Source organism: Rhea americana, unplaced genomic scaffold (assembly GCF_003343005.1).
Source record: "Rhea americana isolate MKP2758 unplaced genomic scaffold, rheAme1 scaffold_5, whole genome shotgun sequence".
Taxonomy (NCBI): Eukaryota; Metazoa; Chordata; class Aves; order Rheiformes; family Rheidae; genus Rhea; species Rhea americana.
Window position 1 is genome coordinate 4,782,600 of NW_028186645.1, and position 14,676 is coordinate 4,797,275.

The 14,676-nt window shown below is 37.2% G+C and overlaps 2 protein-coding genes across 4 annotated transcripts in view; both read right to left on the reverse strand.

Moving 5' to 3' along the window:
- Positions 1–1,653: 1,653 nt before the first annotated feature.
- Positions 1,654–14,676, reverse strand: part of BDKRB1 (bradykinin receptor B1) — a 33,963-nt gene continuing 20,940 nt past the window's right edge. Inside the window, exons 2-3 of one of the 2 annotated variants that reach the window (XM_085317487.1) lie at positions 5,760–5,811; positions 1,654–2,965 (exon numbers count right to left, since the gene is read on the reverse strand). In XM_085317487.1, the coding sequence (XP_085173613.1) occupies positions 1,873–2,955 (1,083 nt within the window). In that variant the 5' untranslated portion in view covers positions 2,956–2,965; positions 5,760–5,811 and the 3' untranslated portion in view covers positions 1,654–1,872. The remainder of the gene's footprint in view (positions 2,966–5,759; positions 5,812–14,676) is intronic. The other variant, XM_085317488.1, reaches the window with a different exon arrangement.
- The window catches only part of BDKRB2 (bradykinin receptor B2), a 31,105-nt gene continuing 26,643 nt past the window's right edge, over positions 10,215–14,676 (reverse strand). For both annotated transcript variants that reach the window (XM_085317485.1, XM_085317484.1), the window contains exon 2: positions 10,215–13,082. In XM_085317485.1, coding sequence (XP_085173611.1) covers positions 11,935–13,080 — 1,146 coding nt within the window. In that variant the 5' untranslated portion in view covers positions 13,081–13,082 and the 3' untranslated portion in view covers positions 10,215–11,934. The remainder of the gene's footprint in view (positions 13,083–14,676) is intronic.

The window sequence follows — 14,676 nt, forward strand, 5'->3', positions numbered from 1 at the left end:
TAAGGTCCCCACGCACGGTGGGAAAATGGCACTTCTGTTTATACAATTTTTCCTTCATACTGTCAGCTTTTGCTCCTTTTCAGAAAATATCTCTGTTCGGGAGTTTTTTGAGTAATGGTTTAATGGTTTCAGCTGGGGACATATTGAAAAAGTGCAGTGTGCAACATGCTAACTAAAATAGTCTGGAATCAAGTTCTTGGTCTTAGATGATTCACTGGACTTCACATACTGTTGTGATTGCTAATGCCCTGACATTTATTTGAAAAAAGCCCATCACAGGAGCAGAAAAAATAATACACTTATGAATGATTCTTCCTCCCTGATCTCTTAACTCATCCTTCATTTTTAACCCAGCATAGGAGGAAGACAAGCTTTTAACTCTTCAGAAGATTTCCATTGTTCAGGTTCAAAAATTTCATGGAATCATTAAAGATGAACATCAAGTTTATTGGGAGTTGAATGAGCAAATTTTTGTAATTAAAAAAGATTCATTCCATAATGGACATAAGCAGTAATAGAAAGAATTGCTGAAAATGCAGCACTCTTACAGTGTTTACAATACATGTTATATACAGTGTACAAGACCGAATGGGCTTTATAATAACTAATTAAATAAACAGTTATAAAAAACGATGTGTTTGTATGCCCCTCTCTGCATTCAGTATCTTTCTAGGTAAACAGACCTTTTTCCTTTGGACTGACACTATGAATATATCCCGTTTTAATCTTGAATTGTCTTTACATGAACATACTTCTACAGCTACAGGAACAGACATTTCAGTTATCTTAAGTCTGGTCTACAACTGTAACTGTGATGGAAAAGAAGCTTCTTTCTCCTTCACCTCCTGTTTGGTATATTATTATTATATCCCTGTTATTATTACTAMTAATAATAACAGAGTTTATATTCTAGAAGCAGAAAGGATTTCTAATCACAGAACTAGGTGATTAGAGGATGCAGACATCCACATCCTCTTGCCCAAAAGAATGGAAAACCAAAGTGAAAAAGACAGCAGAGCCAATGAGTGTAAAAAAGAACAAGTCTATGGTAAAATGAAATGTTATGCAGTTCATTAATTTTGACTCATAAAAATATAAATGTGTGTAAACACGGAATTTGCCTCAAATGAAAAATATACTAAAATAACACAGTATCAATGGACATCACTGGTGTTTTCATGCATAGAAAATGAAAAGAATCCTTGCTACTTGATGAGTTGTTGAGCAACATTTTGCTGGACCCGAACAATAGTCAGATTTAGAGAAGGATATTGGGTTGTTTTACTTTCTTTACAGCCTGTGCACACTTTCTTTGTATTACATCATCTTGTACTCATGCATCAAATATATTTAAAATGCAGAAACAGTTCTTCCAATATTCCATATGCTACAGTAATAATACAAACCATTAAAACTGTTAAAAGTAACTGGAGCTGTTCTACAATTCCAGAGATGCAGTGACAGCTGAAGATTAATCTCACAGTTGCCCTGAAATACATATATCACAATTTTATATATAGTGTTATCAGTGATACAGTAGTTGTCATCATAGACATGATGCTTAATCAGTTTACAGCTTTCTGTATCTAAACTACACTTCTGATACCTTGTCAAAGAGGTTTTTTTTACAAGTCACTGAAAATTGATGAGACAGGTGGGATCATTTGCTGTGACATTCTGGTATGACATATTATGCATTTGGATGGGTAGCAGAGAAAAAGAAAAGCAAACCAAAGGACAAATTAGCTGTCAAGTAATATGTTTTAATAAATAATTAGCTTAGTCTGAATGCTGTATCAGTGCAATTCATATTCATTTTAGTGCCATTTTAAGTAAGCTGTACTATCAAAATAAACATGGAACAGAGAATCATTAGGTTAAGCTATTCCTGACTGGGAACAAGTTGAAATATGATTTTTCTTTTAATGATACCCGGCTCAAAGAAAACTTACAGGGAATAAATTGTGAAAAAACTTGCAAAACCTTTTGCCTAAAATATTTTCCAACGAAGACATAAATCACAGGGTTAATGCAACTGTTGGTGATAGCCAGGGTAGAAGTAAATTGCTGACCAAAGTTGAGCAGTTCTTCCCAGACACAGCCTTTGACCACTTCCATCTGGAATAATATATCAAGGAATGTAAAAAGATGGTAAGGAGTCCAGCACAAAAGAAACATCAGCACCACTATGAAGATCAACCTGGTAGCCTTAGTGTCTCTGTGGTCCTTGCAATTCTTTGTTCTGAGTGCTCCTTGTTCTCTTGTGTTTTCTCGTAGGGAGTGAATGATACAAACATTAAGGAAGACAATTGCAGCAGAAGGCAGTGCAAATCCCACTATGTTGAACACCAGACGCTCAGCTGTTATCCATGATGGTGTGGGGAAGTCTAAAGCACATGCTGAGACATTCCACTGGGGAAAGTGTTTCACAGTCCGAAATGCAAATGTTGGGATGCTGACAAGTATTCCAAAGACCCAGATGAGCGAGCAGATCCCTTTGGCCAGAGTTTTGTTTCGTATCACTCTGTTGCTCAAGGTATGAACAAAAGTCAAATAGCGATCCAAGCTCACTGCCACAAGCAAGTAGATGCTGGTGTACATATTCAGGCTGGTGGCTGCACTAGTGCTGCGACAAAGGAAATCGCCAAATGGCCAGTTAAATTCATTCCTGATGTTCTCTGCCCAGAAAGGGAGGCACATGAGGAAGATAAGGTCAGCAATAGCTAAGTTAATAAGGTAGATTTCAGCTATCTTTAGGGAGCCCTTGTATAACGAATAAACGAAGAAAACAAGTACATTTCCAAGTATACCAATAATGCAGATGGTGTCTATGTATACAGGTAGTATGGAGTATACGATTTTCCACCAGTCATCTAACTCTGGGCAAACAACTGAGATGCTCTCATTCTCACTCTGGTTTGAGGAGGGAACGTTCAGAAGAGGACTTTCAGCCATTTTCTTTATTCTGAAATGAACATGAGACTCTCTGAAATAAGGCATAAAATTCTAAAAACTGTCTCCTATCCAGGCTGTAGCAAACATTTAACGAAATTCTTTTTTCATGCTTATTTTTACAGGCTAGATATATCCATGATTCATGCATACAAACGTCAGAACTGTTCCCTAAGTTGGCAAAAATGAAACTTTCTCTACATCCCATGAAATTTCCTCTCTTTGATGACATTGTTTAAAGTGGCACAGAGGAAGGTAAGCAGCAACTTAATATAAGTTGATCTGCATTTCTCTCCCACACTAATGACAGAAACAGATATACCGGAATTCCAGCTCCCTGAGAACAGTGGGAGTCATGCTAATCACACAAGCAAGCTCTGTGCCCTTCTCTTACTCTTATTTTCTGGGCAGAGTATAACTTTAGCAGGATGAATCCAGTTTTCCCAGAGATGGGAATACTGCTCATTCTCTGTATGCATCACTTGTTTGGTTAACTTCACATTCTATTGTTCTCTGTCAGTTCCTCTCCTCCCAAACTTTGGGTTCAAAATTACTGTTAGGTTAGACGGCTCATTGCCTTCAGATGTCAGTTGTTGCAGTAATAAAACACCCTGTTCTGCCTGTGACTCTTCCTAAAATTCAGCACAAAATTGAGTCTGAAAGGAAGGCCTTTGCAGCTCTAAATTCACAGCACACTTCTCCTGTCTGTACAGAGGAAGCTCCCATTCAAAAAATTCATCTGAGCTCAGCTGGAGAGAGGCAGCCCCAGACTCCATAGCATTTACACCTTTATTAGCAATGGCAGTACCTTTATTTCTATCTGGTAGCTAGGTGTGAGCTTGTACAGTAATGAAAGCATCAGTAAAACATTATTCCCATGTGAAATTCCATTCAGTTACTAGAGAGATGCCTCCAACTGAGACTTTATCCTCCTGGTGCTCTCTCTCATGCACAACTATAGCACCTGGATCTTAGTTTTTATGGGTATCTATTCTTGGACCTGTTACGGTAGGCAAGGTATTACTGATCCTGTGGTGACATTTAGCATTTCAGTGTTTCATATGCAAGTGCAGTATGCTGATTATAAAAAAGAACGCACTTAAAAAACCCAGCATGTTGCAATCAGTCAACCTGGACGTTAACTTCCTGCTACAGCAAATTAATATCTGCTCTTTCAGCTTCTGTATTTTTAAACCATGGAGATAGCTAAGGATAGAGTTTCTGAAGTGAGCATTTAGGGCTATTCTTCATCCTTTTAACTTACAGGTACCATCTTAGTGTCTGCATCTGAGTAGCTTGCAGTCCCTAACATACTTATCTTTGGGAGGCCCCTAGGAATCAGAGAAGTAGTAATATTCCACTTCATGCAGTTTGGTACCTAATACACAGAACATTTTTCATGACTGATTCAATATTTCACGAGCGGTAAAGTTTTAGCTCAGTTTATAAACTCAAGCTGGCTGCCTTGTCGGGAACTGGGCTGCAGTTCAAGTTAACACAGCTCTGTGGCTCGTCTTTCCCTGTTAACAGTCTGAATGTTACCTAGTTCATTGTTGGTCTCATGCAGTCTAAGAGAATTTTGGAGGATCTAAAACCATAGAGAAGATAGATGAAGAAGAAGTAAATGACTGATTAGCATCAGAGAGGCTATTTAGGAGAGGGCAGGAATCCCTTATCATAGCAGGAGGCTGGTTAAGGTGTGATAGTAGTGGAAGAAAATCTCTAACAATATTTATGCCAGAAATAACGTAAAAGGAAGGTACCAGTGAAGCATTTCTTTCTGTAAACAAAACTTTTTCTTTTACTAAAAATGGAGGAAAAAGAAGTGCTTATTATCCTTGCCTAATTTCAGATCACTTCTTGGTATCAGCTTGTGCCAGTCATTTTGTGCACATTATGTGGTCTGTGGGCTGGAGCCATAAWTTGATTCATCATGGACTAACCTAAAAATTTCAGGAACATATCCGAACGTATCCTTTCCAGTACAATTTAGATTTTAACCAGTGGTAATTCTGACTTCCCATTCAGTTAGTAATTGCAAGATGCATGCAGTCTCTGTAGAGTTTGCTATCAGGAAAGCATTTTCAGAAGTGTGTTAGCCAACGTCCTAGCACCACCACAAGCTGTAATACTTTTTAAAACTTAGTGCTCTAAATGCCTTGTTGACAGCGAATGCAATGCATAGTTAGTTGTTTAGCTCCTTTCTTCTCCAAAAGCCATCTTCTTCTGTAAGTATTTTTTAAGTATTTAGTGCTAATGGACATTTAGCTGCTTGAATGGTTTTAATTTGATGTACTTAGCACATTCTAGTCAGCTTTTATGCAAATAATGATGGTTCTTTTGCATACTTTGAACTCAATTCTGATAAATTTCCATGTACAATGAGTCTACTACCATTATTACTATTAATGCATAGTTCCCTGTCAGGATCATGTATTTTGGAAATACTAAGTAAATACAGTCTGAGCTTTGGGAACAATCTTAAAAGTAAAGATTAGTTTGAAATAGWTTTTTTTTTTTTTTAATCAGACCAGCATATTCAACTATACAGAAATTTAATAAATTGAACTATAATATGGTGATATTAATCATATCATATCATAGTCAATCAATAACACAATACAGTGATATTTTTGCACATTAAGAAAATTAATCCTGAACTTCAAGTCAGTTGTGCAGTGAAAAAGAAAGAGAAACTGTGCAGAGAAACTGTGCATAAGAAAACTGAGAACACAAAAGATTTTTTATATAAAAAGTATGTGAAATGCTTTTAATAAAGATAAGACATTAAAAATAGATAGACATACCTATTCCTTGTCCTTCCTGGTAGTTTAGGTGAAACTTCAAATTCAGAGACAGCTGGTAAACAGCAAGATAGTGGTTAATAATGGAATTTAAAGACACATCCTGAGGCACAACTTTCTGAGTGCTGTCTGAGTGTTTTCCTGGTCATGCAYGATGTTATATTTTGAAAGAAAGCCCCAGAATAGTGTTTTTTTTTCCTCTTACTTTTCCCGACGTCAGCTGTAGTAACTTCCAAACCATGTGAAATATTTCATTCTTGTGGWGAAGTAATATAAACCATATACCGTATCATTGCCCTTCACATGGCCATTAATTAAAGGTCTCCAGTACAGGTCCTTGGCAATTCTAAGTTTCTTTGTGTGGTTAAGCATTATCTGCAAAAACAGCTTCATACAGCTTTGAATCACCCTCTCAGCGCCAATTCACACAAAGACAAAGTTTGTACTAGTTTTCTGCAGTGCTAGGAGCTCTTCTCTCTAACAGCCTGGGTCTGCGACAGTTTTGAAGTGAAGATGGGTACATGGTGTCCCATGCTGAGGAGCTGGGGTTAAAGTGGACTACTTCATCTCCTACCACAAGAAGAGAGAACATGAAGCAGCTCTAGGAGAAGTGAGGGATGTGCAAGGAGTAGTACTCTTGCCAAAGCTTGTGCATGAGGCTCACCAGAGCAACATTGAAATCAGTTTGTATTTTTTTATTACAGGAATAATTGCCTAGTAATCTCAAAATAGGTATTTGGGAAGTGCTGCTGAAACTTGGACTCACTAAAACCAGTTTTTCCACCAGCTTTGAAAACTAACGTCCTTTGCACCCTGCTGTTGCTATCCTGTGTACAAATCTCTGTGTATATTACTCTTCAGTAGCGCCCAATGACTGCTGTATATTCTCAGGCCTGCAGCCATAATAAATCTTGGCTTTGTCTGATTACCTTCTTGGACTTTATCGTTTGAGAGTCTAAATTTGTTTCCAAGCTTAGTTTTCATCTTTGTTCATTCTGACTGTGCTCTGATTAGAGCAAAATATACAAAAAATACCAGATCTGATGTCTCTCAGATTTTGAAATCCAAATCTCTCTTAAGTGCATATGTGTAAACTATAGGATCTTCCAACTATTTGTTAAAGAACAGTGGGAAATAATCAAGGGACTGGAATGTTATTTACTTATATTAATGCATTCTTCCCATTGGCTACGTAGCCAACGAATGCACTCTCTCTCTGAATTCTCATTTCACAGTGTCCGTTCTTGTTTGACAAGTGAGTTGAAATGAAAGACCGTGCTTGGCTTCATTGTGATATCTCACTATGAATTTCACTATCATTACGATAAATACATTTATCCTAAGCCTTATTTCTTTCTTTGAAAAGATTCTAAGTTAGGTCAGTGCAAATACTGGCAAAATTGACACGAACTTGAAAAACTGTACTAACTGAACACCATCACTTCTGAAAAAACTCTAAAAACTCCAAAGAATTTGAAGATTTAAAATGTACATATGCTTTTAAAAATTTAAATATTATTTCAACATTATTTTATTAAATAATCAAAGCATTATTAAAATACCTCTAAAATGAAGTTACAAATGAGTATTTTTGACTTCTTGATTTCTGAAAAATGTTACAAATCATTTATTTTGGTGATGACTTGAAACATGTTATTTTTTGAACTGAATTTGACCTGAGGGACCCTAATAACCTGGATAGGATCAATCTCTAAACATCACAGCCCAGACTATGACTCACTAAGGTAAGTGCAATGCAACAGATCTTCGTCACAGACTTTCCCTAACTTCCTTTTTGCTTACGCTAATTCATTTCTGTGTTTAAAAGTTATTTTTTCATAAAGAAGGATATTTGAGCAATAACAATATGTCTGGAATTCAGCCTTGCTTAGACATAAATCTCTAAGAGCAGCCAACACGGACATTCATTCACATTTTCTGAGTTGCAAACTGCAGCTGTGTCTGAAATCTAACCGATAAAAAATACAGTCTTATGAAATTCATCTCTTCAAAATGGGATCAGTGTTGATTTGTACAACAAATCCCTCCTTCTCTCTGTAAAAATAATCTCCCCTTTTCCATTTTTTATTGCCATCTTCAGAACTTTTTTCAGAAGTGCAGAGATATTCAAAATGGGGAATTATTCATTTGGGAGAGACTGTGAAATGAACAGGTTCAGTTAGAGCTCCTGACTCATAAAGATCTTAGAACAAGTCTATATAATGAGCTTTAACTTCACAAAAGAATGTGTTTAATTAACTATTTCTTTGCAGTTTATCAGTGTTTATAAATATCTAATTGGAGCATGTAAAGATGATGCGGCCAAATTCTTCTCAGTGGTGCCCAGTGACAGGACGACAGGTAATAGGCAGAAACTGAAATAAAGGAAACTCCATTTGAACACATGAAAACACTTCTTCATTATGACAGTTGGATTAGCAGGCGTCCCTGAAGCTGCTCTGCCTCCATAGCTCAGTCGGACACTCTTGCCAAGTTTCTTCTACCTGACCTTCTCRAAAGAACAGTGCTCTTCTCTATCCTCCATGGGTATACAAGCATGAGGACTATTCAGAGCTTTTATTCAAAGTCAATYACTGCAGCAACACGTATCTAGTTGGGGGAGACCTCCCCGATGCACTGTTAAGAAAAACACACACACAACACTGCATTGCACCCCAAAGTGCCTGCAGCATGGTTTTACCAGCAGCTGTTATCCTGACCTATTAAATTATTTACATTTGTTGGAGGTTTTGCTCAAATGCATCTCTCTTCTGTTTCAAGACGAGGCCATATTTCATGTTCTGCTTGCTGCTATGTGCTCTTTGCCAAGCATGTTTCAGAAAGACYAATGATGTTTACAGTGCTTCATACACATTTGGACACAACATTTTTGTGATATTCTTATCTAGCATTTAGATCATCACATTGCATGGCCTTCTCTGAGCAGAAAAAGAGAAATAATTACTAGTGAAAATGATTGGTAAAGCATTATAGAGCCTCACAAATGGCTAATTTGAACTCTTTTCAGTAGTTTCAGTAGTGCCGTGGAAMAGGACAAAAGGCAAGGGGCACAAACTGAACCACAGGAAGTCCTGCCTGAGCATGAGGAAGAACTTCTTCACTGTGAGAGTGACAGAGCACTGGAACAGGTTGCCCAGAGAGGTTGTGGARTCTCCTTCTCTGGAGATATTCAAAACCCACTGGACGTGATCCTGGGCAACCTCTTCTAGGTGACCCTGCTGRAGTGTGGGGGGGTTGGACCAGATGATCTTCAGAGTTCCCTTCCAACCTCAAATATGTTGTGATGCTGTGAACTTGGGTCTTCATTTAAACCCATGAAAATCATAGAATGATTTGGTAATGTTTTACACTTTGCATAGATGAAAGGAAAGTGAAGGATCAAGTTTAAAAGTATCTGTATTACAGTCAATAGTTAAAAGGGTTTTCCTGTGTATATGTAACTAAAATGCATCTGTCTATTGGTGCCTTCAACCTGGGATATTCATAACACATTAGTTCAAGTTTTAAGCTTATATGATCTTCAGTCATCCTGTCTGTGTTGACTTTCCTGTAAAAAATACACACTCTCTAAGGGTGCATAGGGATTTACAAATACTCACTGGGCCTCTCAGATAAGAAAGATTAACCAAATAGATTGATTAAGACAAACATAACACATTAGATAGTAGACAAATGGTAGAAATCAAAAACATCTCAGGAGTTCTGGTTCTCAGTCCAATAATTCAACCGTTAAAAATCTTACTCTTCTTAGCATAAACTGGAACCTTTAGTGATCTAAACAAATTATCTTTTGGGGACAACATGAATTTAACAGAATGATCTCCCTTATTAAGTTGGTCTCTAAATCAACCCACTTATTTCCTATGACAAACTCTTTGTTCTGGAAGCTGGCAAAAATTTTTTTTGATGCAACCTTATGATATAAAATTCTTTGTTTAGCCTGACTAGATTTCTTTGCATCTGCTGTAGACCAAGTTTGCTAAGAAGAGGTTAAACTCTAATGAAATGATTTTCAATTTGTAATGAACTGATCGTGGTAGTATCACAGTGCAATAATAATCAAGCCTTATCCACCACATTTTATGGAGGTAGAAACAGAAAAATACAGAAGGTGCCAGTATAGGCCAGAAACCCACAATGTGCTGATGGAAAAATGGAAAGAAAGAATGATCCAATGGCTATAGTAATGTTTGGGGATTTGGAAGACTTGAATTGAGTTTCTGACTTTTCCACAGACCTCCTGACTAAGGAAGAGTAACGTCCTGTCCACAACAAACACAATTCTATTGCTTCAGTTCACTTTCCTATGGTACAACAGGAAGTGAAAGAAATTATCTGCACCAGTTGCCTTTCAGATCAATCATTCCAGAGAGATAGGATGCATGCTAAAGAAGAAAATGCCAACAAATTTCRTTTGTTAAAGTTGTTTATTTTCTATTGTAAATACTTGCCATACAGCAAAATAATGTGTCTCTCTATATTTACATGATTTAAATTAATGTCATATTCTTGATATGTGATAACACTTAAATATTTTACTCCTCAGTACCAAACACTCAACATTTTTTTCCATTGATTGAATAGCTACCATATGGAATTCCTTTCATTTAAAGGTTGTGTGAACAGTATGTTCATGCATAAGACAACACTGGTAACACTGGAGAAAACAGAAAGCCTCGATGTATTTTATTATACGTACTTTGGACAACATAGTGAATGAACAAAGAAGTATTTATGACAGAGAATTATATTGGATTATTAAAGAAGATCTATAGAAATTGACTATAAATCATCTACAATCATCTAAATTCTATGGTTTTCACAGCAAATTTGCACACTTCTCAAATATTTTCTTGGTTTAAATATTTTAAGGTTTAATACAACTTTCCCATAGATTTACTATTCCATTCTGATGGATAAAGACTACTCATAACAGCAGTCATAGTTTAATTATGTCATCAAACTCTTTTTCTCTTGGGAATGTTAAGTCTCTAGCCTTTAGTGCCTTGAAAAGAAAGAAAAAGCCCTGTTAATTTCAGTAGCTGTTAGACCATCTCCAAGTCAGGTTTAAAACAAGATTCCTAGAAGTAAAAATGCATTTTGACAATTTGATACACTATCAGTTTATCTTCTGTGTAGAAATAATTTAGTTTATAATTCCAGTCTTATTTTTGAATAAGTATTTTATATTACTATCACTCAAATTCATTCTACAGAGAAAACTAAGTGAATATGAGAGAGTCTGAAGACTCTCTTCAGTTAAATTTCTATGGCAGATAGATAATGCTTTCCTTCATATCCTCAGTTTCTTCTTCGTGTGAGATTATACCAGTCATGCTGAGCATTTATGTTTCCATTAAATAACACTACTAACATTAATTACAGTTTGTGAGTATTAAAGCTGAAGCTCTCTGAACTGAAGTGTATGTATATATGTATGTAAGCAACAGTCGCTCACCCAAAGGGAGCTCTTCATAGTAAATGCAGCAACTTTGCAGAAGGGGTAAACACTCTCCYGCTACAAAGAAAACTCAGCTACCTTTAGGAAGCTGGCTGCAGCCTTCCTTCCACTACCTTTATTAAGCTCCTAACATAAAAGCTGACACAAACCTCTGCTTAGCAGAGGTAGAGCAGTTGCAAAACAGCACAGTTTGTTAATCAAATAAAATTGTTCTGGATGACTGAGCAAAGAAGGAAAATGGTATGGAAGATGGCAACTCCTAAAAATTAATTTGAATAACATCCCTACAGGATTCCCAGAAACTTATTTAACTGTGAGTCTCTCCTATCAAAAATATATGAGTACCATAAGTAGTCACACAATCCTGACAATAGCTCCTATCCTGGGACTCTATTCAGAGAACTGTATGTGCATTCAGGCACTTATATTCATTAGAAATACAAACATTTCAAATAATGAAGCCAGCTAGTATAATTCAGTCATGAAAATGTAAATATGCCACAATGTATGTTGCAACCACAACACATGTCCAACAGCAGTAGAAGCAGGTGACTAAATGGAGTTTGCATTAAGATCAAACCATTGGTTCCTCACAAATGAAGAATACTATCACACATTTATGCTGAGGACCCATAGCAGATGGATATTAGTAGAGGCTCAAATGTTAGAAGTTTTTTTTCTGTAATGAACAGTGTGCTATTGTGATAACGGGAAAACAGACTTTTTCCTTGGGCATTCACTGGAAATCGAAGTTCTTAAAGTGTCCAGGGAGTTTTCTTTTTGCACAGATTGTGATTTTCTGCACCTTTTTGGGAGTAAGTTCTTACAGAATTCCACAGCCTTTCTCTGGAAGTGCTTCCCTACAATAACATACAGGACCGGGTTCAAGCAGCTGTTGCTAAAGGAGCAGTATGTTGCAATCTGGGTCACTATTTCATTGATGTCTTCAAGGCATTGGAAAGTGTCTGTGAGGTAAGAGACTGTCTCAATGAAAGTGCTGATCTGGAATGGAAGCCAGCAAATGATAAACACCAAAAGCACAGCAAGGACCAGCACGGTGGCTCTTCTCTCTGTCTGGATTAACTTGAGTTTTTGTAACTCATTACTTCGTAAGGCTTTGATGATTTGAATGGTGCAATAGGTAATTACACAGAGTGGGATCACAAAGCCCACAATATTAAGCAAGAAGTTGTTTGCAGGGTGCCAGTAGGTGCTTGGATACTCAAGAGAACAGGCTGTGATGTTGTATTCTTTGAAATACCGTAAATTTCGGAACATTATTGTAGGCAAACATATGAGCAATGCACACATCCAGACTACGAAGCTATTCCATTTTGCACAGGCAGTTCGTCGCATCCGTCCAAGAGACATGGTTTTCACCAAGGCCAGATAGCGGTCGATGCTTACTAGTGTCAGAAAATAAATGCTAGAATAAAAATTCATGTAACTAATTGTGTTGACAGCTTTACAGAGGAATAGGCCAAAAGGCCATTCAAACTTATTAGAAATATTAATGGCCCAGAAAGGCAAGACACAGACTAACATTAGGTCAGCAAGTACCATGTTTGATAAGTAAATTTCAGCCACGGTGCAGCGACTCTTGTGGAAACAAAGGACACTGAGAACAAAGCCATTTTCTATTGCTCCCAGAATAAATATAAACCAGAGGAAACCAGGCTGAAAAGTGTATAGCCAGTTCCATGCATCTGAATTGATGCATCCAGATCCATTCGGTTGATGCACTCCTGAAGTATTGTTGAAATCTGCCGGATTGATTCTGAGCTCCTGGGTGGTCATAATGTTGTAAAGTTGAGTAACGTTTTCTGTTGCGATGGAAACCATTTCTGTGCAGAGAGAAAATAGGATGAAAAGAGATTGCTGCATCTAGCTTACTGCTGCAGAAGATAAAATAAGAAAAGCCACCTCAAAAAGTGTGACTTTGAAGAGGTTTACAATTCCATGGTTTGCTGTCTCGTAGACACCTTGTATGCTTGCAGAGGGTTTGACAGAGTGAACTGATACGGACTGTGCAGACCAGTTTCACGGGGTGAAACAAAGTGTTGAAGCAAGAGCAGACACGAATATTTACAAGTCTTTATTCCCTAGAATCAAGCTACAGCAAGTTTTTTTTTTGTTTTTTTTTTTTGTTTTTTTTTATCTTTTTTTTTGGTTGATAGTTATTTTCTTTTCTCTCTGTATCAACAGAGTCTCCTAAAAGACTACTGTAACTTTTGAGTCCCTCTGTTGCTATTTGTAAGGTGATGCATTTGTGGCATGTCACTCAACATTTCACATGCTGTCTTGTAAAGCAAGAATTTGGTAGAATTCAATGCTGTTTCTTCCTCACAGAACACTATCTCTTTTTTCCTCAAAACGTTATGACTATCAAAGCAGCCATTTAGTTTACAGCTCTAGTCTGCACTAAGAAATCTGCAGAAGAACCTGTATTAATAAGCAGTGCAGCTTTCTCGACTTCTCACTGAAATCACCTGTGTACTTCTGTATCTGCACTACAATCTCCTTCTGCAGGCAATTAATAGAGGAGACAAATGGTATAATCTTGGTAAGGGCATTTAGTTTTAATAAGCTCCACRGTGGGTGGGTTGGTAAAGATGGTGGCCATCATGTAAGCAAAGACCTGCCTGAAGTCAAGTTGCAGTGGGCTAATTTGTCTGCAAGAGCACAATCTGAAAACCTGGCACTACCCTCTAATTAACTGCACGGGTCAGAACAGCTTAAGGTCTTACAGGAAGCTATTTAAGGGCAGAAATGTTAGATATGTGTTTAAGCGTTAATAAGATGAAACAGAAGCTGTGTGTCCAATGTAAGGGTGTTATCTTTAAAATGTTAACTGTGGTTGTTGTTGCTATGTTGTGAGGTGATACGTGCTCAGATATTATCCAAGTACGAGCTTGTCTTATCAGATCTGTATACACAGCTGTCTGGACTAAGTGACAGAAATACTGTTTGCCTTTTTTCATAAATTACTGTTTATGTTATGTTTTGATTGGAAGCCTTTCAGATGTATTTTTAATTAAGACGTTTGTCTGATCCAGCTGGTAAATTGGCAGTAAAAGAGGACACATTTGTTATTTCTGGAAGGATGGAGTTCTCATCTGTGTTCTGGTTACTGCATTTGCTGGTTGAGACATGTCAATGCTGGGTATGTACGTAGACATTCAGCTGTTGRATGCAGAAAAATACTGAAAATACAGATACTGAAAAATGGTGGTCATATTTTGTGTATTTATTTTTCATTAAGCACTGTAGTGCATGAGAATCAAAGGCAAGGATCAAGACCACTTTGCACTAAGTACAGGAAAGGCAGTAACAAAGGGGACCGTCCCTGTCCAGCAGAATTTATAACATATGTGTCAGGCAGGACAGGTCAACTGAATAAAATGAGCAAGGGGCACTGAAAATCCTGAAAGATAAGCC